General features: G+C 39.2%; 1 protein-coding gene across 3 annotated transcripts; it reads left to right on the top strand.

Annotated features, from left to right (window-relative positions):
- Positions 1-3,583: 3,583 nt before the first annotated feature.
- LOC132041683 (uncharacterized) lies at positions 3,584-9,305 on the top strand. 3 transcript variants are annotated; one of them, XR_009411187.1, is made up of 14 exons: positions 3,584-3,720; positions 3,807-3,896; positions 4,461-4,583; positions 4,686-4,853; positions 4,934-5,020; positions 5,160-5,287; positions 6,097-6,141; positions 6,216-6,266; positions 6,399-7,082; positions 7,311-7,580; positions 7,670-7,807; positions 7,914-8,072; positions 8,178-9,089; positions 9,231-9,305. XR_009411187.1 is itself a non-coding variant. In XM_059432393.1 (13 exons), the coding sequence occupies exons 1-13, from the start codon at positions 3,700-3,702 to the stop codon at positions 8,860-8,862; spliced, it is 2,649 nt and encodes an 882-aa protein (XP_059288376.1). In that variant the 5' UTR covers positions 3,584-3,699; the 3' UTR covers positions 8,863-9,305. The 3 variants fall into 3 exon arrangements, 2 of the variants coding, with proteins under 2 accessions (XP_059288376.1, XP_059288377.1); XM_059432393.1 differs by having other exon boundaries at positions 8,178-9,305; XM_059432394.1 differs by having other exon boundaries at positions 3,671-3,720; positions 4,317-4,583; positions 8,178-9,305.
- The last annotated feature ends 15,534 nt before the right edge of the window (positions 9,306-24,839 follow it).

Here is a 24,839-nt window from a genome sequence, read left to right as displayed (position 1 = left end):
ATACATAAAACTGGACCCGTGAACAGAAGGAATAATCATAATGGGGTGCATGAATGTCAAAACCGAAATACTTAACGCTTAAGAGTAGAGAGTAATATAGACTCGCTTACTCGCTTGTAGGATCATATCATAGGATCATGCCAAAGAAGGAAGGGATAGCCTTAACATACCTTGACGTATATCAAATCGTCCGACTCCTACTTCTCGACTTGTAAATCTACAATTAAGATAACATAGACCTGCATTAGACTATGTACTTCACTTGCTAACCTCCTTTAGATACATAGAGAGCTTAACGAATCATGGACAACATTTCTCTCATAAGCTTAACAACCCTTCAACTCCTCATTGACTTTAATACCAACCATAACAACAATAACAACACTTATATATCAAAATATATTCAAATCCATTCCCAATCATCTCTTAAAATAACCCTAAGTTACTATTTTGTCTTTCATCAACTTACCACTTGCACAACTACCCCCTCGTTACTTAGCATCACTAAAACTCTTGATACTCAACTTAAATACAAAGGTAGAAATCATTTACATACCTTGAGGGGTCAAGAATCCCAAGAATCACTTCAACTTCAACTCCCTAAACTCCATGACTTGAAGAAACCACAAGCAACCTTTCTTCTTCACTATCTCGGGTTTACGGGTCCGGTCTTGTCAAATCTTCACTAATATGATGGAAATTATTGGAAGAGAATATTTTAGGGTTTTTACGATTTTTTTGGAAGGAGGAAAATATGAAATGAAGTCGTGACTCACATATTTATACTTGGAAGCCAAAAAGGCTACAACGGTCCGGTTCGACGAGTGGGTCGACGGCCCGTCGACGTGTCGACGGTCCGTCGACTTGCCCGTCGACCTGCGCCTACAGATGCATGGCTGCAGAATCCCATCGACGCCGCACGTCGACGGTCCGTCGAACATGTCGACGACCCGTCGACGATGACTGGTGTCCTGCAGGTTTTTTTGGTTCAGTTCCGATTGCGTCGACTTGATTCGCTCAACTTCTAACTCTGCAAATTACCCGAAACGCATACTGGTACTCTTGTACACGAGGTAAGGCACTTCCTATCTCCAAACTCGGGCTCGGGTCTCTATTCCAAGGGCATACCTGACTAGGAAACCATAGGTTCTACTACTACGAAGACGAGGAGTGTAACATGAAGGACACAGGATGTTACCGTCGAAAACTCCTTACTCAAGGGATTAAAAATCACGACCTACCCCAGTAGGATTTCAACTCCACTACACCGAGCAACTTCAGGTTACAACCCTATCATAAGCTAGGAACTAACTCCCATAATCCCTCAAACTTACAATAACGCTTATGTAACCTAGGAACCAACTCGCATAGTCCCTCAACCCTTGTAATACTCCAATTGTAAGCAACTCCACTTAGCTAACTCTAGCTAAGGACCACTAATACACCTAGACTAACTCTAGCCTAGTGTACCACTCAAGAGCTTGTGGAAACACACTTCCAATAAGCTGACTTTAAGACTTTTGATCTACCTACAAACAGCTTCCCTTAAAGAGAAGAGTAGGTTTACAATTTAAGCACATGAAACAAAGCTTAAAACAAACTAGAAGACTAAAGCATCTTTAGTGTTGGAATCAGGTCCTTCAGTTTATAATTGGCTTTGTTGAACACTTGGAGAGTCTTGTGACGGCTGCACCTTTTGGGTGATTTTTAGGTTATCCAAATGATACACAATATGTTGCAACATGTTGTTTATATAGTGGGAAGCATGTGGGATGGATAGAGACCATTCGTTCAATAGTTTGACCTAAAGCATGGGCCGACTCAACGCCGACTTATGCGCGATGAGTAGCTCGGCTTTACGCTTGCTGTAATTTGTCTCTGTCGACGATGCATGGTCTACGAGAGCGCATCGTCGCAAGGTCTCTATCTGGTTCTGAATTAGTTTGACAATCATCAAAACAAAAAGCACTCGGATTTATCACATACTTTCATGTTAGTCCTTGTATTATAATCTGGAAGTGTGGAAGAGGAGAAATTATAGGAAACATAGGGGAGGGATAGTGTCAAACAAAGTGATATATTAAGTAACTCACACACTGGAGATGCTGATCAGAATCAAGAGACCATTACTCAAAGATATTCCAAAGAAATGGCTCGACATTCTCAGCTTGCTGGAAAATTTTTCTCCTAGGATTCGAGTAACAAAAATATTGTGGGAGTTGCCACCTATTGTATATGCGAAAATCAATACAAATGGGGCATCAAGAGGAAATCTAAGGGGAAACTCACATACTTTTTGTGTTAGAAATTCCATAGGAAACTTGAATTATGTCAGAGCTAAAGTGATACGGTGCAAATCCAATACAAAAGCAGATGCATTGGCAATTCTAGAAGCTTACAGATACAGTGTAAATGTACAACCATCTCAAGCGATGATTTAAACTGATTCATCGTACAATCAATATAGGACAAGTTATAAGTCCTAAATCGATTCTAGAGTTCATGATTTTGACAAGTTCTTACTTTTATCATTTCGTTATGTATTGAACTGATTTTTATACTTTATAATAAAAAATCACTAGGCATGCTGCCCGGTGATATTCTTTTTTTTTTCTTTCTTTTTTTCTTTTTAATTTTTTATAATAGCTTGGTGATATCCGTTTATCTATATTATTTTAAAAGCATGAATATAAATGTTGGTTGACCAAATATCCCTGACATGTTGATTGATTTTTATGCCCTTAAATATTTGCATATTAGTGGATATAATTGTCCAAGATGGAATTCTTTTTCAAGCTGGATTCTTAACAATCGTTTGTATTCTAATTGACTTCTATCCTAATTCGTTTGGACTGAAATTTAACATACACTTCTACTTGGATTCTATCTAACGAACTGAAAGTTAACACTTCTACTTGGATTCCATCTTGTACTTTACCTTTTCTTAACTTTTGCCTACTGTGTTTCTCTCTATTTTTTTTCTTTTAGAGTATCGTTTAAAGCTTACGTTAACTTATTCTTCATGGGATGTAGATTTGTTTGGATGTACTTTTTCATATATATATGTACTTGATTTTTTTAATAGAAAAATATTAATTACTATATTGACTTTGTGATCAACTTATTTAAAAAAAAAAAAACTAAATATTCTTAAAGCTGATTGATATTCTTATAATGTAATTTTGTTTAGTAACGACTTTCAACAATTTTATTTCTGTATATATTGTCACTTAGTCTCTAATATTGAAATCTTAGGCATAACATGTTTTCTATATGGGAAAAAGAAGTAAAAATAAATACCGAGAAAATCAATTTCAAAAAAGTATTAAGTAGATACAATCGGGAGAAATACGATCAGGAGGAGTTAATTCAAACCCCTATCTTAAATAACATAGAATTACAAATAATTATTTTAATATTTTTAATTATGATTGAGATTGATTGAAAACAATGTGCAACTACATGTTTATAGAGTTAGTTAAATAAAAAAAAAAAAGGAGAGAAAAAGGATTGTTGGATCACGGGCTTAGGGTAGGCCGGAGGCCCTTATATAGACGTACAAAATTGCTTTTATTTGCTTCGTTTAGCCATGGTCTAAGATTGCACCTATCCTTCCAAATCAAAAAACTTTTCCAATCAAAACAACTAATATAGAGAAGTACAATATCTGTTCCTCAGTCACTCAGGAAACCCTAAAACATGTCGGGCGGGTTTTTCCGGGTAAGTTTTCCTCTTTTTTGTGATTGTTTTAGATCCAAGTGAATGACAGATAGATTGAAAGTGCTTTGTTTTCTTCTTTTGATTAGGGCACGTCTGCCGAGCAGGACACTCGCTTCTCTAATAAGCAAGCTAAGCTCTTAAAATCTCAGAAGTTTGCTCCTGAATTGGAACATCTGGTTCGTCTTTCGTTTCAATTGATATATTATATGCATTCCTATGTCATTTGGTCGTCTATTTCCTCTTTTTTATACTCCCTCTGTTCTAATTTGTTTGTATGGTTTTGATTTGGCACTCAGTTCAATAAAGTAAAGAATACTTTTGAATTTTGTGGTGGTTAACTAAAGATACTTAGAATGTACCAAAATGCCCTTTAGTCTTGTGTTCTTAAATATGTCACGTGGAAAGTTGGAATTGAAGAGTTACTAAAAAAGAAAGACATTTTTTTTTTTTAAACTAGATTAAAAAAGAAAGTATGGCAAACAAACTGAAACATAGGGAGTATATATTTTGGGGTTTACTCTCTAGTGAGTTCGTTTAGGCTAGTCTTTAGTTTATCTTTATTTTTTGTTTGATTGATGTACGAATTATGTGTTTAGGTGGACCTGTGGAAAGTTAAGATGGATGTGACGACTACATGGAATGCAAACCTGACTTTCTTCATTTTGTTTTGAATTTCTGGACCCTAGAATAGAAATACGAATACCCATCATAAGTATTTGATTATTATGTGAATGTGACAGGTGGATATGACGAAGGTGAAGATGGATGTAATGAAACCATGGATTGCTAAGCGAGTTACTGAGCTTATCGGTTTTGAAGATGAAGTGCTTATCAATTTCATCTATAGCCTTCTTGAACGAAAGGTAGGTGTAGACATTGTATACTTGTTTGCTTGATTTCATTTTATTTATCAACAATTTAAACAAAAAGGAGTAAGTTAAACTGGTGCAGCTAATGAATTTCAGTTAGTTAATGGCAAGGAGCTTCAAATTTCACTTACTGGATTCATGGAAAGAAACACTGGCAAATTTATGAAAGAGCTTTGGGCGTTACTACTTAGTGCACAGAACAATGCTAGCGGTGTTCCTCAGCAGTTCCTAGAAGCCAAAGAAGAGGAAATGAGAATGAAGAAGGTGTTTCTCGGTGTTTTTCGCTTTGGCAGTGGTCTTCAAGTACCATTTGTTGATAATATTTTTTCATCCTTTTGTTCTAGGCTGAGACGGATCGAATTGCAAGCGAGATTCAGAAGAAAAAGGAGAGAGAGAATAGGGAGCTGGATCAAGAGAAAAGGAAGAAGATGGTAACTTAAATAGTTTCCATGAAAGAGTTTTTTAAAATCTAAAGTTGGAGTTTCTTTGTTAACCTTTGTTTGTGTTTCCTGGTATCAGCCTGCTTCTGCAATTATTTGGGTTCATATCCTTTACCTCACACTACTGTAGGACGATTATGGAAGCAATTCGAGAGCGAAAAATGTTGCACGGGAGCCAAGTCCGAAACATCAGCTTCAGGTGCCCTCGATGGATGATTTAGACCCTGTTGAGAGAAACGGCTCAAGAGTACGAAACAGGTCAGGATTTCAACTAGTTTTTTTTTTTTTTTTTTTACAGTAAAATAATTTATTGAAGTGGGGAGCCGTGGAATTAGCCACTGAGACCGTTGACACATTTTCGACCTATAGTTCACGGTTCGAGCCATGGAATAGTCATTGAAACCTTGGGCACATAATCGAGAGGTTAAGGGACACAGACACGGAAGAATGATTGTGCTGCCGAGGTTGGTTGGCAGTTGAGAGGTAGTCGTGTCCAGTCACATAGGTTACAGTTGGGCTACTATTTTAAAGAGATCTTAAATTCTATAGAAATTAGAAGTGAAATTAAAATTCGTTGTTCAAGGTTTATAGAGACCTTATTGCATATGCTAAATGTCAATGCTTATGAACTTCCAACTCTCCAACATTCAATAAATTAGGCAACACTGTAACTGGATAGCAAACCAGGTGATAATTATTATAATAGATCAAAGAGAAGAAAAAGAAGGGTCTTTCTTATTTATAGTCCGCAAGGGAGAGGTTGTTCCTTTTGTTGCACTTTTTATCTTCAAAGTTTATCTGTTCACCCTGCTCTTTTGCTTATAAAGCTTTAGGGGCATTTACTTCACCCTATGCTAATAGTGGCTTGACCTTCTCTTCCTCTGAAACTGATCCAGCCACACCCTGTAACAGAACTCGATTGATCTTTTGGATCTGAGAGTGTATAAATTAATACCAAATAACCTTCTCTAACACTTAACCTTTGTATGTTATCAATCTTGGAAAACATAATTGTAGTACTTATCTGCCTGGTTCATTTCATCCTCCATATCCTTTTTGTTGTGCAGGGTCTCTAAATCCCCACGTTCAGCAGATCATTCACCCTCCCCCAGGTATAAATTTTTGTATTTCTTGGGGGTTACTAACCATAGAATAGCATTAATTGAATTCTTTGGGTATTGTGCAGGAGATCAAGGTCAATCAGCAAGTCATTCTCCAATTCGAGGAGTTACTCTGGGTATGTTCTCCATTAAGCTTCTTTATTTTTTTGAAAATTTTCTCCCTTTTGTGCTTAATTGATTATATGTGATTTCTACTTTTACTTTTGCTTTCACTAACTTGATGATTGCTTGTTAAATATCTTTTAAAGTGAAAGGCGCAGGTCACGAAGTACTTCCGGATCTCCTGAAGAAAGCAGAGGTCGCTCCCTTTCATCTAAAAGGGTATATCGCTCTCCACCAAGGAGTTCTGTTTCACCTCGGAGGAAACATTCACCTCGACGATCCCTTTCTCCACCAAGGCATAGGCGAAGATCAACCTCCCGAGTACGTCGAAGGTCACCTTCTCCTTCGCGATACCGACGACATTCTCCATTCCGACGTAGATCGAGGTCACCATTCCGACGCAGATCAAGGTCTCCGCTTCGACGTAGATCGAGGTCTCCCATTCGGCGTAGATCACGATCCCCTAGGTGGAGTAGGTCAAGGTCTCCAAGAAGACGCTCACCAGTGCGATACAGATCAAGGTCACCTATTAGACGTCGATCACCGCTTCGACGCAGGACACCTTCTCCAACGCAACGTAGGTCCCCTTCTCTAGTGAGTCGGGGGTACCACCGATCTCCATTGAGTCCTCGGCGAAGTTCTCCAGTTTTAGTTCAACGAAAATCCTCCATTTCTGGTAGCAAGAGATCCTTAACCCCTGCCAGAAGGTCCCTTTCACCTCAAGAATCACTTTCTCCCTCACCCATTTACCGCAGGTCTCCTACACCAATCAGAAAGAGAATATCGAAGAATGAGAGGTCACCAGTTCGATCTCCTCGGGAAAGGATAAGGTAAACACTTATCAACTCTCATCTTTCCTAAAGATTTTTTTATTGATGCTTGTTGTGCTAGCTAGCCAGTGTTGTTAGCTGCCTGGTATGCTTACGCTTGTCTTGTGTTTTCTCTGATCATTGAAAATACTGGATTGCTTTGTCTCATAGATAGAGTACAGAAGTTTTTGATGCATGGAATTTCTGTTTCTATATCTTGCTATGTTTGATGCTAATACACCGTTATAGGAGCCGTGAGAAATACTCCCCTGTTCGACATGCTCCTCCATTAAAAGCTGAGGCCCATAAAGGATCAAGATCTTTGGAACGTAGTCATCCTATTTCTTCTAGGTCACCACAGAAGGATATATACGACCGTAAGGATTCACGAGAAAAAGAGCCGCCTTTGCCTCCTCAGCTAAGCTGGTTACCATCTGTTCCAGAACCTCCACATCGCTCCAGATCCGACTCAGAATCTCCACCAACTAAAAGGGAAAGGAGTCCTTGTGAAGATAGAGGGTATATGATTTCCTTATGAAGACTGTAGTTCTGCTAGTGCTTCATGAATTTGTTCGTTGAATCTTAATGTTTTTATTTCATTACTATAGGCCAAGGAGTACTTTGAACCGGAGGGAGAGAAAGACAACTGACACTGACAGCCCTAGTCCAAGGAAATTGAGGGAGCACAAAGTTGGTTCGGACATTTCTGAGAAAATTGCAGATGATAAAGAAATGAACCAGTCAAGGTTAGTAATGAAAAAATCATCATTGAGAATCTAAGATGTTATCTTGTCCATGGATATTTTTGAGTAATATATTCTTTTTCTTTTTTGCTGGATTGCTGTGGTTCAGGGAGGCTTTTGAGCATAAGCCTGGGTCTTCAAGAAAAATTCCAACAACACCCGATCAATATAAAGATCTTGGAAAGGGGTGGGATGAGAAAAAGGTTTCTGAAATTCATAGCCGATCAGATCGCATGGAGTCGAGAAAGCGAAATGAAGTGATTAAGAGGTTTACAATTGCTTTTCTGATTTTGGCAGATTTAAATGAATATTTCCTGCATGTGTAATTTGTAGAGGTATTAAAACAAAATGCTTGTCTATATTTGTACCTCAGTGAAAATTTTTCCGGAAGGATGGAGAACACAAAGGAACTGGATCAACAAAAGTCGCCATCAACTCATAGACACGCTCATTCAGTTAAGAGGGTGAGGGAATCATATGATGGGGAGGGTTTCAAAGCAGATAAGGAAAACCTGTCTCACACAAACGTTACCAAGGGCAAAGAGCTACATGTTGAGGCAGAAGCTCCCCTAACTTCATCAAGGAAAGTTGAGCAGAATGATCTAAGTAGTAATGAGGGTTCTGGTTTCGAGGAAAGTGAAAAGCGTAGAGCTAAAGTTAAGGAAAAAAGAAAGCATAAGAGGTCTGATAGATATGAGTCATCGTCAGATGATAGTTTCGATTCTGATCTTGAGGATAGGAAGGAGGCTAAAAAGAGGAGGAAAGAGGAGAGAAGATTGAAGAAAGAGGAGAAGCGTCGCCGGCGGGAGGAGAGGCGACGCAGAAAGGAAGAAAGACGTGCCCAGAAACTAAAATCGAAGTCAGCTAATGCCATATCTTTGCCTTCAGATACAGAGAGGAATCCTGATAGTCGTGCTTCTGATGATGAACATCTGAGGAAGGAGGATCGACATAGACATCAGATCGAGGAGTCAGAGTCCTTGCAGAAAAGACTTGAGATTGAGCTGCGGGAGAAGGCGCTTGAGTCTCTTAGAGCAAAAAAGGGCATCAGTCATTAAGATTCTTGCTGCTTTTGGACATTATTAAGCTGTTATTCTTGTCCTAATAGTCCTTTTTTTTCAGCTTGCTTTATCTATCTAGAACTAAGTGTTTATTGTGGATGTGTTGTTGATGGATATTTAATGTAGTCTATCTTTACCTCTGGCAGCTGAATTGCATAAAAGAGGGTTTCCTGAGCTAGTGTCTTGACTTCAACTTTTTGCTGACCTACCTGCTAAACTGTCTGGTAATAATTGTCTTCCCTTTCCTGGGAATGTGTTTGTTTCCTAATCCACTGGAAATTTTCTTTTGGTGGCTCAGTACAGTCTTGATAGGCGTTTGTTTTTTTGGTCCTTTATGAATATTGAGATTGTAATTTTTATTTTAGACTCTGTTTTGCTTGAAAGGCGAATTTAAGTGATGTTACACTTGGAAGAAATACCAGGTTTAGTGCATTAACTGATCCGATTATTTATATTTCTTTCTTATTATCTTATCATGAAGGTTTCCGAAGTTCCCCTTCTATGACGTTGTTTCTAAGTTGTCTTTCTGGTTAATTGATAGATCATTATATTGTCCACTAGATGACCTCGTTGAGCAGACCTGTGCAGCTCCATACGTGGATCTCCAATACAGGTGATGTATTACCATCCTAAATTGGCTTCCTTAGACAGTAGAGTGCCTAAGGGCTGGAGCATTTACCCTTAAATATAACTTATATCTTATTTAGTTCTCATGGTATTGAGTGCTGATTTACTTTCTGTGGCTGGCAGCTTGAATTCGTCTCCAGAATGTGATTTGCTTTTCATGAGATCTGAGTTCCTGTTCGTTTTTACCAGAGTGTTTGTAACTGCAGTTGAGACAATACGGGTGCATTATACTGTACTTGAAATACATATAGAACTGTAGAAGTGAAACTTTTATTTCCCCCCTGCTTTACAACCTCGTAGAGATTGTCTTCATGCTTTCTGATTGTTCACTTAGGTATAGTTTGATATGTTATGCCAATCTTTTAATCCTGTCCAGCTGGCTGTTATTAAATTACTCCATGCATGTAGGTGTGTGCTCGTGTATATCGGGATAACTTCTTGCATTGTTTATACCATATGGGATGAGTTCAATGTGGATATCACTTCTCTCCGAGGTGCAATCTTCCCTTTACCTCCCATATGATTCTGAAGAAGCTAAATTGTTTAATATCATAAACATAGCATAAAGGTTTTCTCAAGGATTAGAAGGGGGAATGTAAAGGAACGTAAAGACTTATTATGCTTTAATGGACAATGGCATGAGAGATAATCCGGGGAAGCAATGGGACAACAGCTAGATCTCTCAATTTTATCCTAGGTGCAACCTTCCCTTTACCTCCCATCTCATTTGGAAGAAGCTTAAATTGTTCAGTATCATAAACACAAGCATAAAGGTTTTTTCAAAGATTATAGAAGAATGGAAGGGACATGTAAAGGTAGGTAACATACGCAGAAAGGTTTCCACAAGAATTTCTAGAGCGGAAGGAACATGTAAAGGGAGGTAATATATGCAGAAAGGTTTTCGGAAGGATTTCTAGAGGAGTGGAAGGGGCATGTAAAGGAAGGTAAGACTTTTTAATGCTTTGATTGACAATGAGGAAGAGATAATCCAGCAAAAGGCAAAGGGAGAACGACCGGATCTTTTGTTTTTATTCAGAAGAATGTACTATGTAATCCTTTTGGACGTCCTGTAAGAGACATAATATTATGTGTTAGATTACTGTGCCATGTTTTTAGTTGCATAGGTCTCATTTCCTTGTTCACATCGGAAAGGTGCAAAGAGAATATACATACCTTATCTGTTGAAAGGAAATACATTTCATACGCAGAAAGGTTTTCGGAAGGATTTCTAGAGGAGTGGAAGGGGCATGTAAAGGAAGGTAAGACTTTTTAATGCTTTGATTGACAATGGGGAAGAGAGATAATCCAGCAAAGGGGGAGGGGCAAAGGGAGAACAACTGCCTCTTTGTTTTTACTCAGATGAATGTACTATGAAATCCTTTTGGACGTCCAGTAAGAGACATAATATTATCTGTTAGATTATTATGCCATGTTTGTAGTTGCATAGGTCTCCTTTTCTTATTCACATCAGAAAGGTGCAAAGTGAGTATACATACCTTATCTGTTGAAAGGAAATACATATTTCATAAAATTGGATGAATAGATAAAAATGAACTGATATCTTGCATCATAATAGCTTAAATAGTTTTTCTGGAATGTGGTAGCTTAAATTTATTCAATGTCACCTTAGGAGAAGCTGCAGTTGAGGCTGTGTTTTCCTACTCTGAATATTTAGTTTTACCCTACTACTGAGCTATACTTAATTGTTCTTGCGAGCTGTGTCGTGCCCATCATGGCCATGCTTCCCCCGATATTCTTTTGTAGGTCATATCATTATTGTACGCCCCCCTCCCCCCGTACAATTTCTTAACATCAGCCAAGTTTGATATATGCCATAAATTTCTAGGAGTTTCTTAAGTGAGCTTTTGGGGATAGGGGTGGTGTGGTTTGAAGAACTAGTTAGCAAGCTCCCTTCTCTCTTTTGAGAGGCATTTGAAAGAGGATGATCTCTACACCATGTTGCGACCAAATAGTAAAGAAAATAGTGCCTCGTGTTTTGGTTTTTTGGTTCTTTTTAGACTCACTAAATAAATACTGTTAAGTAATTTGATGAAACAATCTCCGATTACTTGTTAGCACTGCAGTCGAGCGAGACGCTGTTCCTGGGAGAAAAACCCAAATAGCTAATTATTTTTGGGCTTTGAATAAAAATCATCCCTATTCTATTATACGCCGCGCTAATAATCCGTATAATATGTGAAACTGGTGCGCATTTAAGATGACGTATGATACAAAACTAGTGCACCTTTAGTGATACTCTTGTTGTTTTCTGTTTGTTTATACCCTGTCATCGTTAACTCCACTAGAAAATGACATCACTCACCTGAAACTTCATAATACTCTGTCGGAATTTGATGCCACCCCACTAGCAACCATATTGTCAAAGTGACTGCCTTTTCAGACTTTGTTGAACCTTATGGTAAAGATTTGATACTTCCTTTTGGTGATATGATAAATACTTTGCCGAAGGCGTGTTTTATGTGGGTATGTAAAGTGAATTTCTTGATTGCATGTGATGATTTTAAGCTTGAAGAGTGGATGGGGCACTAGTTGATTGGAATCCATTGGATTTGTTATTAGTGCCCGCCTAAAGTACCCGAGCCAGTAACGTCTCGTATTTTGAGCATGAGTGTGTTTAGTATGGGCGAAAATATTTTCTAGAAAATATCTTTCAATTTTTCCATTTTGGTTGGCCAAATTTTTTAGAAAAAATAAGTTAACACAAAAATGAAAAAAATGAAACTATACGTGGGCCAAAAACGAGTTATCGTAAATGGCATTTGAAGTTAGATTTGTCTCACATCCATCCACTGCCCCCTTGAACCCACGGTGCACACCTAGTGTTTTGTTAGATTATATATAAATGCTTTTGGGATATTATTTTTTACTTACCTATCAAACACTAGAAAATAATAAGAAAACCACTTATTTTCTAAGAAAATATATTTTAATATTTTCCTTCGTACCAAGCACTCTTAAGTGAAGAAGCATTTGAAGCAACATAAATAATAGAAAGCATAAAACATTAGCAATTCACTTCATTGACGAATGCAATCAAGGTAGGCATGCATAGAATTAAAACCATGCGATTATAGATCAAATCATACTTCTCAAAATATTTGTCTGTATGTACAAGTTGAATAGATTCCATTTCCCCTACATAGAGAGAGCTGACAGTATTGGGTTCTTTTCCACCTTCGAATAGATTAGGGGAAAAATTAATTTTTTTTCTTTTGAAAGAAAATATCTTTCAGCTAAAATTTCCATTTTCTTTTACTGATTCACATATATTATGCTTCAACCTTTAAAGTAAAAATCATAACAATTGTACCGAAAAAAAATAACAAACTACAACTAAGAATATAAGTTCTCCCTCAGTGATTCTATAAAATGATTTTTTTTGCTTCCTTATTTGAACTTTGATCAAACGATTGAAACTCATTATGGACAAACTCAATCTAACATTTCTCTCTTTGGATGCAAAACATGAATATGTCTGGTCAAAATGCTTCCAAGTAGGAGAGTCCATGACATCATCCCTTTCATGCTCAGAATGGGATCTCATATACTTTGATGTAGCGTTAGATGGATACAACCTTTGTAGATATGGATTTAAAGGAAAATAATATATCCTCTTATAAAGAATATTAGTTTTCTGCTTGGAATGTTGATATTTTTCTCTTGAATTGACGGTGAGCACAAAACTTGAAACTGACAGGTTCACTATGTTCACGCCAATAAATGATACAATTATTTTTGGAACAATCAATCTTCTCTATCGGCAAGCGTAATCCTCACATTAGCTTTTTGGTACTATAGAAGCCATCTGCTATCATGTTACCATTCGGTATTAATTCTGATAGAAATTGACATAACTTATGATACAATCTTTCAGAAAAATGAAGTTTTGCCTTTAGATTTACCAGAAGAGCAACGACAGATGATTGCAAATGTGCGCATTACGAAGCTTTGCGCAGATTATAAAGCTGTTGCGTTGTTTAATTTGGGCCCTCTTCAAAGTTACCATCATAAGAAGGCCCAACAATATAAAAAATCATAGACTGAAATGCATTATGAAACTGAGGATTTATAGTTTCTGCAAAAACTTCTTTGTCACACCCCGAACCTGGGCCTGGACGTAACATGGCACCCGGTGCCTGACTACATATGGTGACGGAGCAAAACTTTAGATGTCAACATGTATCATAACATACTAAATGCGGAAAATAGAACTAACACATGCTAATCTACTAAAATCTGACTGAATAAATAATTGAAAGTGCGGACTATTGAACAAAGTCTTGAAGATAAATACTGTAGCCAACAAGGCTAACATAAAGCCGACTCTGTCTATAGCTATTAATATAGTTTATGAAGCCCACTGCGGAAGTCTGATCGATTCGGGACAAGACCCTCGGCATGATAATTGGATCGATAATACCTAAAATGATTGTAGATTGATAAGGCCCCGAAAGATTGATTGTGACGGCTTTGCTCCTGTTCAGATGTACTAATATTGTTATTGTTTCCTGTTTCCTGTTTCCTCTGAGCTTAGAAAACATTGCTCTAATTTTAGCTTATGTTTGTTAAAAATTGCTTGAAATTGTCCAAACGCCTACTTGTGGCTATGGGAAAGTTTCCATATCTAAACCAAATAAACCGAACTGAAATTGTAAAAACCAAACTGAACCGAAGTTATTTTGGTTCGGTTTCGGTTCCCATTTTTTACAAACCAAAAATCGAAAAACCGAACCGAATTTGTGAAACCGAACCGAACCGACCGAACGCCCAGCCTTGCTCATAGTTTTTGGAGCTTTTTGGGATTACAAACAAGTCAATTATTTTCTCTTCAATTCCAATCAATCATCCGTAAGCATTATGATTTCAATTATCTATTTTTGTTGTTCTTTCTCTATGAGTTGCTAAATCAATTACTAAGGTAGTGAACCCTAAGATGGGTGTTTGTGATTGGGAATTGGGATTGATATCTGCATAATGGATTGTTAGGGTTTATTTATTCTTCGTTCTTCATTCATGATTAATGGTTGCAAACATTACCAGTTAAATCCATAAAATTTATTTCACTTGGGAAAGTATCAAGGGTTTGGTAAGAATAAATAACAAGAACTCAAGGCTTTAAACCTTGTTTAATAAATTCACTTAGGAATAAGAGGAATTTTCTTGGCATGAATTAACCGTTCTTAATATACACTCTTTTATATTTGGGAAAATCATAAAGAGAAATAATCTTTAATTGTTTGGAAACATTAGGGTTACACTTTATCTGACGGGGACACAACCTTGGTTTCTTTTACCATATATTACAATCCAAAGCAATTAGTCATAAACAACCAACTTTCTACAAACTCAACGGAATAAGACATTAGACCTAAATAAAGTATTATACGATTTTAGTAACCTTTTCACACCATATTCCCTGTGGGATTCGACCCCAACCTATTTGGGTTGCTATATTTGATATCGTCCGCCTTACATAATTTAATTGGTGTAACTTGAGTTGCTGAAAGCTCTCTTCACAAAAATCAGACCACTGGAAGGGAACCTCCTTCTGAGTCAATCTAGTCAACGAAGAAGCAATAGAAGTGAAACCCTTCACAAATCGATGGTAATAGCTGGTAACCCTACGAAGCTATGCATCTCAGTCACAGTAGTGGTCCTTGCCCAATCTTTAACAGCCTTAATCTTCTTTGGCTCAACCATGATCTCCTCCTTAGACAGAACGTGGCCCAAGAATGCTACAGACTTAAGCTAGAACTCACACTTCGAAAACTTGGCATAAAGCTCATTCTCCTTCAATAAACCAAGGATAATCCTCAAATGATGCTCATGCTCCTCCCAACTCTTCGAATACACTAAGATATCATCGATGAACACAATAACGAGGGAATCAAGATATGGCTTGAAAATGCCATTCATCAGAGTTATAAAAGCAGATGGGGGCATTCGTAAGCCCAAATGACATCACAAGGAACTCGTAATGACCATAACGAGTCCTAAAGGCCGTCTTCAGAACATCCTCGGCCCGAATCTTCAGCTGATGGTAGCCTGACCTCAAATCAATCTTTGAAAATACCGAAGCACCCTGAAGCTGGTCGAACAAGTCATCAATGCGAGGAATGGGATACTTATTACGAATGGTGACCTTGTTCAACTGACGGTAATCTATACACATCCTCATCGTACCATCCTTCTTCTTCACAAATAAAATAGGAGCACCCCAAGGGGAGACACTCGGTCTAATAAAACCCTTACTCAACAGATCCTGTAGCTGCTCCTTCAGCTCCCTCAACTCGGCGGGTGCCATCCTATAAGGAGGAATTGAAATGGGGCGCGTTCCCTGATCCAAATAAATACAGAAATCAATGTCGCGGTTGGGAGGCATACCCGGAAGATTAGAAGGAAAGACCTCCGCGAACTCACATACAACGGGCACAGACTCAAGGGGTGGAGAGTCAATGCTAGTATCACGAACATGGGCTAAGTAAGCCAAATACCCCTTGCAAACTAACTTCTTCGCGTGGAGAAAAGAAATGATCTTCTTTGGAGCGGGGCTCGGAGTACCCATCCACTCTAATCTAGGAATCCCAGGCATAGCTAAAGTGACTGTCTTGGAGTGACAGTCCAAGATCGCATGGTACGGTGACAACCAAGTAATACCCAAAATAATATCAAAGTCTACCATATCCAAAATCATCAAATCTACCCAAGTATCATACCAGCAAAAGTAATCAAGAAAGACCAAAGGACTCGATCAACAATAACTGAGTCTCCAACCGGAGTAGATACATGAATAGGCACATCAAGACGGTCACTAGTCAAATCCTAACCAACAGAATGATAGGCAGATACATAGGATAAAGTATACCCCGGATCAAATAAGACCGAAGCAGGTCGATGATAAACAGAAACAATACCTGAGATCACAGTATCGGATACCTCTGCATCGGGTCTACCCGGAAAGGAATAGCAAAGACCACCACCACGGCTACTCTAGCTCGACTGTGCCTTTCATCTGAGGCTTAAGAACTGCCTCTACCTGACTGGTATCCACCTCGGGAATGATGAGATCCACCGCAACCTGGCTGAGCACCGCCTCTGGCTGAAGAACCACCCCGACCACTAGATGGCGCCGGAGCCCTCGGAGTCTGGAATAGGGAACCCTGATGGAATCCAAGCTCTGTGGCCTGGAGGCTGATACACGAAAGCCGACGAACTAGAGGGGACCACAACGGTCAGCTGGACGAGAGTAAGAACCACCATGGGACTATCAGGTGCCGCAACCACCGGGTTCAGAAGGACCAGCTGACGAAGCTGTAATGCTTTGATGCGAACGGGCACAGGGGGGGGCTAAATGATAAGGCCTGGATGACGCGGCCTCTTCTCACTAGACTTTCCCAAAGATCGAGTCTTGGCAGACTCAACACTCACAGCATGATCAACAACCATCTGGAATGAAGATCCCAAGGACACTAACTGGAGACAAGCAACATGGAGTGATTACACAAGTCCACCCACAAACCTACGAATCCTTTCCTCCTCCGTGGGAATCAACTGAGCAACATACCTAGCCAAAAATAGAAATTTGGCCTCATACTCTGACACGGTCATACCTCGCTGTCGCAAATAGAGGAACTTATCTCTACGCTCATCCCTCGAAAGTGCGCGCACCTACTTATCGAAAATCTCGTGGAACTAAGTCCAAGTAAGTGGAGGTGCACCCAAAGGTCTGCTCTCAATAAAAGTCCTCCACCAAGTCTTCGCATCGCCGCTAAACTGAAATAACACATAGTCAACCCCATGAGACTCCACAATACGCATCTTATAGAGCCTCCCATGCATCTCCATAATGAACTCATAAGCATCCTCACTACGCAAGCCAAAGAACTTGGGCGGCACCATCTTCAGGAACATCCCAACAAGCTCCTGATCCTCAACGGTCAAAGGATGGACTGCCACGGGCCTGGGAGCACCCTCAGGGACTGGAAGACCACCTAAACGCGGGGCCATAGAAGCATATGGATGCATCTCCATAGTCTGGACCTGCTCGGGAGTCTGTACCCTCACTCGAGTCTGGGAACCTGTTATAGCCCGTACTTTGTACGTTCAAATATTTCGAGATAGTCGAGGAATGTCGAGGGTAAGACCGTTTCCAAAATTATATTAATGAGAAAGTTGGTTATGAATATTATTAGTATGGAAATATTGAGAAAGGTTGAGGGCGAAAGAGGAAATTCGCAAAGTGGCATCATGGGAATAATGTGGAAGGCTAGGGACAAAATGGTAATTTCACAAGGTTCAAGAAAATTCTTGAAGGGCCAAATCTTACATAAGAAGACACTTGGCCTTCTTTATCAAATTTTCAAGAAAAAGGGAAGAAAATTCTAGAAAAAGAAAGAAAAGGGGGAAAAGTATAAATATAGTTGGACTAAAGTGTACATCACAAGCCAAGTGGTTATATTTGTATTTTGGGGAGAAAGTTCTAGAAGGAAGAAGAAAAATGAAAAATTAGTCTTCCTTATACAACTTGAGAAAATTCAAGGAAAAAAAAAAGGAAATTTCTAGAGAAATGAAGAAAGGGGATCATGTGCCTATATTTTTATTTTGAGGGACTTAACCATAAATATGGATAAGTAGAGGAGGACACATATATAAAGATGAGAGATTATCATTTTAAGTGGAGAAAAGAGAGAAAGAAAGAAAAAAAATGGAGGGTTCGGCCATAGCTAGGGGAAAATTGGCCATGGAAAATTGGTTGAGAAAAATTATTTCCTACTAGTTTTCCTACCTAATGGAAGGTCCTCTACAACATGGAGTAGTTGTTAGGACAAGAAAAGCATTGATTGTGCAAGTTGGAAACTCTAGCCAAGTTGAAGAAGCAAATGGAAAAGGTAAGAGCTAACTTTCTTTTAAGTGTTATGAATGTTTGGTGCATGTTGTAGTATGGAAAAATGAATGAAAATATGGAAGCATGCATAGAATAATGTGGCCGTATAATGTGTGGTGTGACCGTGTGTGTGTATATGTGGTGTGTGATCATGCATGTAACGTGTTGTGTGGAGAGAAATGGATTAAGTGTATGTAGCATGATTGGTTGTTGTTGTTATGTCAAGAAATGAATGAAAATTTATGGAAATGTGTATGTGGTAGGTGTTGTGGCCGAATAGAAGGTGGTTTGGTAAGTTAGTGTAAATTGATTCTATTTGACATTCTAGTTGTTGTCGTTATGGATTATGTGACGTAGAATGAAAATTGTTGTCGAAGTTAATGTATGTGAATGATAATGAAATGCATGATTAATGTTGAATTGGAGGGTGTTGGACGAAGTTGTGTGTCGATTGAGTCGTTGGAGTATGATGGGAATTGAATTGAATTGAATTGAATTGAGTGGAATATTGAAATGTTGCTAGAATAATTGTTGATATTGTTGTTAATTTGGCCGGGTTGAATTCCCGGATTGTTGTTGATTAAAGAAACTAGTCGAATTGGATTCTCGGGGGTGGTATATGTACAGGGGAGATGCTGCCGAAATTCCGGCAGACCATAAGTGAAGGAACTTGAAAGGTTAAGACAAGTATATGTCGATGAATCTAACGATAATGTCAATCTTCTTGAATGTAGACTAACAAGTTGGACGAATAAGTGTAGCTAGTAAGGCGCGGTGCAGGTATGTCAAGGCTCGTCCCTTCTCTTTCTATGGCATGATTCATATGTGAGATGTGTTAAACGTTTCCATAACGATTTCATTTCCAAAAGCTAGAAGTAATGGTTTTAAAACATGATTTTCTTCTTAAAAGTTTATAAATGTTTCCCAAAATATTCATTTTTCTCCAAAATCCAAGTTTTACGATTTTTGAAAGTTTTTATGATTAAAGCAACGACTATGATTTTATGATGAGAATGATGATGCCAGATATGAGAAAACGTCTATGATGAATATGTCAAGGATATGTTCTTACCATGAATACGACGATATGAAATGTTAAGCTATTTTTGGATAATGACTATTTTAAAGGTTTCAAAGTATGTGAAATGATAGGTTATGATCTGTTTATGTTTTCCCGTGATGTTATCCTTGATTGATAGTCTCGCCTTATAATTGTTCCTTCAAGGTGAGACATGACGATCACGATTGTCCCATAATGTAATCGGAGGTTACCGACCTTGCGTCACTCCGATAGAGATTATAGCTTTCTTCGGGCTACTCTCACCATATATATAAGTATATATATATATATATATATATATATATATATATATATATATATATATATATATATATATATATATATATATATATATATGTATATGGGGAAAATGGGAAAAAAGGAGCGAGCGCTATAGACGCTATCCACGATCGGATGGTATCGAGCGGTGGTGGAACAAACCCAATGGTGGGGCAAACCCAATGGTGGGGGCAAACCTCGGTAAGAACGGCGAGTCCCCGAGTGGGGGTAAGTACAAGGCTTGCCTTAGGCAAATCCCGCATTGGTTTAGGCAAATCCCGCATTGGTTCGAAATCCGCATTGTCTTGGAGCAAATCCCATATCGGTTCATGTTGTCCCGGACGCGGGCTAATGATGTTATGTGATTCGACAGTGTTATGTATGTATATAAAAGTAACCATGATAAGCATGAATGACTCCGCCTTAAGAGGCACTCAGATGTACAGACTATTTTTACAGTACATGATATATTCTACAGTTCCATTCTGTTATTACTCACGAGTACAGTTTTTACCATGTTGCTACTCATAGCTATATCTCCTATTACGTTACTATTCATGCCTTACATACTCAGTACAATGCTCGTGTGACCCTGCTTCTTCGAGCCGCGTTTCGTATGCCGCGTGTGTACACCCGTACGAGCGAAGTTAGCATAAAGATGTTCCGGCGTAGTTGGCGAGCTCCGTTCGCTCTGGAGTGTAGCCGAGTCAGAGCTTGTATGCTAGGATTTCCGATTGCAGTTACAGACTTTGCAGACAGAGTTGTGGGCATAGAAAGTCAGTCGGCCAGCGGCTCCACCAGCCGATGTGTCATAAGTGTTATGTTATGTGTTTCGTATAAAAATAGATTTTGTTTGAATTGAGTACAAAAGAAAATTTCTGAAGGTTTTACTACGTTTTCCTTCTTATTAACGTAAAAGTCTAAGGAAGTCTATATGTAATAAGAGTCAGTGGGTTCGCTCGGCTCCGGTTACGGGGTCGGGTGCCCATCACACCCTAGTAAGAGCGGGGTGTGACAGAACCGCCTGGAGTAGTGGCACTCCCTACGGCATGCTGGCCGTTAAGATGAAGAAGTACACAGGACATAATATCCTGGAATGCCTGATCAGACATAACATCGGGGTGAGTCGTGTCCGGCCCTCTCCTCCCCCCGGCTTCTCGGGCTCTCTCGGTCGATGCTCTCCGGAGAAGGCCCGAACGTGTTCGCCTCTATCCAGCCACAGGGGCCCCACCCTTAGTTGGTGTAGCTCTACGTCCTCTAGCTCGGCCGTGACCTCTCGCCTGCGTTGGTCCTCTGGTGCCTGCTCCAGTAGCCGGCTCGGGCACCTCATCCCTCCCGATGGTAGAGCGTGTCCTTACCATCTGTGAGAGAATAGAAATAGATCAGATACTAATTAGAAAAATCCAGATACCAATTTGAATAAAGTAGCACGAGGGAATGAAAGAAAGTAAAATTTTCTAAATGTCCCATAGCCTCTAGTAGATAAGTACGAAGCTCATCGTACCATTCTGCAAGACTCTACTAGACATGCTCTTGTACTTATAGACCGAGTAATCTAGGGCTCTAATACCAACTTGTCATGCCCCAACTAGGGGTATCGTGCGGGCAGCTACCAATTCCCACTTCGATAGGCAAACCCTTTCCCAAATCATTCATTCAACCACAAAAAAATTAATCAAGGCAATCGGATATAAGTCTCAAACATAGATAATAATAATAATAAGAATAGTGAGTAAGTGCGGAAATAATACAACCCCAAGGAATCTAGTCTAAGGCCGTACATGAGCCACTACTACAATACTACAAGTCTGAATACGAATACATGTTTGAAAATGGAATACTGTCTCAGAATATCAAAATAAGACAAGTAACTAAGAAGAGGCATCCGGGCAACAAATCCATCCAATGCTCACCTTGGAATACTCATCAGAAGGCCTCGAGACTCAGTCACGAGGCGCAAAAGTCAATCCGGTCACAAATTCTGCACTCAGAAAGAATGCAGCAAGGTAAAATTAGTACAACAACACGTACTAAGTAGGCATCATAGGCCGACAACAGTTAGAAGATCATATATATAAGAAAGAGACTGAAAGAGTAGGCATGCTCACAATCAGATAAACTCAAATCAATCCAATTACCGAATCCAGTACCAACCACCAAGTCTAATCAATCACCTCAATTCCACCGTAAATCAGATCCACATCTCAAGAACTACTATCAAGTACGCGTATCACCAGAATCAATCTACAAGTCCAAAACAATGCCAACAATAAATATGAGATGAATACAATGCATATGTAATGATATACACACGCTTCGAGCAGAATATCTCATCGCCTCGACAGTCATGACCCATGAGGGACCGTTATGTCCATGTACCTGCTGCGGAACACACAACCCTATCCAATAGTCAGTGTTGCGGTACGTGTAACCCGATCCCAGTTAGTGTTGTGATACGTGCAACCCGATCCCAGTCAGTGTTGCGGCGCTCAACCCGATCCCAATATATTATGAATGAGCGAATACATGATAACAATGTCGACAAGAATATATAATCAATGGTGCCACACATGGACATAAATCTCACTCACAATAATCAATATCATAATCCTTACTTCCTTCCCAACAACCTCATATATGATAAATATGCTTTCCGACACTCAAGTAATCCCTAAGAATCAACTTTGTAGAATCAAACACGTGGCGACGAGCCAACAACTTACAATAAGCAACACACAAAAGAGCACAATAAGGCAACAAGCCATAAATCACAACAATACCAACCTAAGTCTTCCATCCCAACTTCATACCTGAGGGTTTACATGCTTTCTCCAATAATCGCTAACTACACGTATAATCCTCTAACTAAAGTTTAATCGAAAGGTAAGCCGTAACCTACCTGGAAAGCCGAACAGGAGCCTCGAACCATCACACCTTGGCCTTTCCTTTCCGTAACGCCTCCAAGTACTCAAAGTCTATTCATAACCGAATTCTATGTTAAAATCCATGAATAATAACACCCATATTGCTATACTTCTAGCTAGGTCAAATTCTAACCCAAAGGAATTGGGGAAACGGGGCCCTGGTGTTTCCCGCAGGTAACACGAGAAATTGAAAGATGGAACATGCAGTTCAAGCTCTAGGTGATCAAACCCACTAATCATTTGCTAAAATAACTCAAGATTAAGCCTAATTCAAATTTAAAAAAAAAAAACCCCAAATTTGGGTTTGAACCCTAATTTTTCAATCCTCAAATTAACCATTAATAATGAAAGAAATAAGCTTAACAACAAGGAATTCATCAAACTCTATGGTTATTCTATTCAATTTCACCACCAATTTCCATTTTAGAAGTCTAAACCCATTTCAAGAATTTTAACACAAGACTCATCTTCTTTAGCTAGATTCTAATGATTCTAGGCATGGAATAGGAATCTAGGAAGGCAAATGATGAAGGCTAGGGTCATAGATCTTACCTATAAGAAGAATCAGTCCACAAAAAGCTCTGTTCCACCAAAGAGTACTTAGAAAAGTGATGAGAAGAGAAGTGATAGGGTTTAAGGGTCTTAACTAGAAAAAAGAGAAATAATTCTGCCTGACTACGGTTACAGCGGTCAAGGAGCCATTGCAGCACATGTGCTATGGCCGCATAGTGCGGCTCACCATAGCGGCCTTTACTAAAAATCAGCATGCCGCTATAGCGGCAAGAGACCCACTACGACGGCTAGTCACCAATACTCCCTAGTCCGCTATAGCCGTCTCCCAGGTGCTATAGCATAACCGCCACAGCGGTTATGGCACCGTTCCAGCACCTACACCAGAACCAAAATATTCTGGTTTTGACCAATCTCATCCCAAAATTCGACTATCACTCGAGGCCACGCATATACCAAACAAATATGCACACACATAAAAACACGCTCCGAACTTATCGTGGCCTCGATTTCCCAACGGAGGTATATTTGACCAAGTTAATCCCCAATGGCCTAAAGCCAAGTTCCCAACCCAAGTTCCAAAATGCTCCCAACTGCATTGGGAACCGAACCGAATCGAACCGAACACACTACCAAGTCATAAATGACTGTCCAGACCTCTAAGAATTAGCGAAAAAGGTTTGTTTACTCAAAAGTCAACTTTGGGTCAAATGAATTCCACTTTGAGGCTCAAACCTCCAAAAGTCACTCTAAACCCTCCCGATCACCTAGGGGAAGGGTCAACAGTGGGTAAAAAATTCATTAGCACTATAACGACCAATCGGGTCATTACAAGTACTAGTATTATGTGTTGGACAAAGGATATACTTTGTAGCTACAGGTCGTGACACACGCAGAATGCCAAAGCATATTTGCATTAACTATTAAGTGCACATAACATATTTGATTTGATTATGTTGATATTCCTAAGGACCTCGTACACTCATGATAAACATGTTAATGAACTTGTTGGCTATTAAGTCTCGAATCATGCCGAATCCATTACTTGAATCGGGTAAGTTATTAAGTACGGGAATCTTTGATGAACTTACTGAACTTGTTGGCTCTTAAGTCTGGATTATTAGTGAAACTTACCCGAACAAGTTGGCTATTAGTCCGACCATATTAAGGAACTTATCTAATCTTATTGGATATTAAGTCGTGATTTTGCGATATTCATTCTCTTATGTGTTGTATCATGCATAAGCATATGGCTGGATCGGGTTACATGCTGCAACAGGTTGCATTATATGGTAAGGTTTTTGGTCTTTTAAGGTCGATTGCATGGTATTGACCTCTTATGGTCGGGAGCATGATTATGTCTTGAGAGACACTGATCAACGTGATCGAGAGGTCTGATAAATTCTGGGTAGTTTATGGACTTAGCGGTCCCCCATGGGTCACATCTTTCATACAGTCCCGGAAGCTCTGTGTGTATACGGAACATACTGCATTGCATTGCATTTTATTACTCATCACTTAATTAATTTCTTGATTGATTGCTTATCGGATTCACCGACTATCCGAATATTTGATTATCCGAATACGTGACTTACTTGGTACTTTTATATTCTTTACCTAGTTAATGGTTTGGTTCTAAGTTAAAGGCAAGCGTTAAGGTAAAAAGAGA

The sequence above is a fragment of the Lycium ferocissimum genome, unplaced genomic scaffold (assembly GCF_029784015.1).
Source record: "Lycium ferocissimum isolate CSIRO_LF1 unplaced genomic scaffold, AGI_CSIRO_Lferr_CH_V1 ctg11038, whole genome shotgun sequence".
NCBI lineage: Eukaryota > Viridiplantae > Streptophyta > Magnoliopsida > Solanales > Solanaceae > Lycium > Lycium ferocissimum.
The sequence above is the reverse complement of the archived record's forward strand: the minus strand, read 5'-3'. Positions and strand labels throughout refer to the sequence as shown.

Coding starts and splice junctions, on each gene's coding strand:
- LOC132041683 (XM_059432393.1), top strand. CDS start 3,700: ATGTCGGGCGGGTTTTTCCGG. Junction 4,854..4,933: donor AGGAAATGAGAATGAAGAAG/GTGTTTCTCGGT, acceptor CTTTTGTTCTAG/GCTGAGACGGATCGAATTGC. Junction 5,021..5,159: donor AAGAGAAAAGGAAGAAGATG/GTAACTTAAATA, acceptor ACACTACTGTAG/GACGATTATGGAAGCAATTC.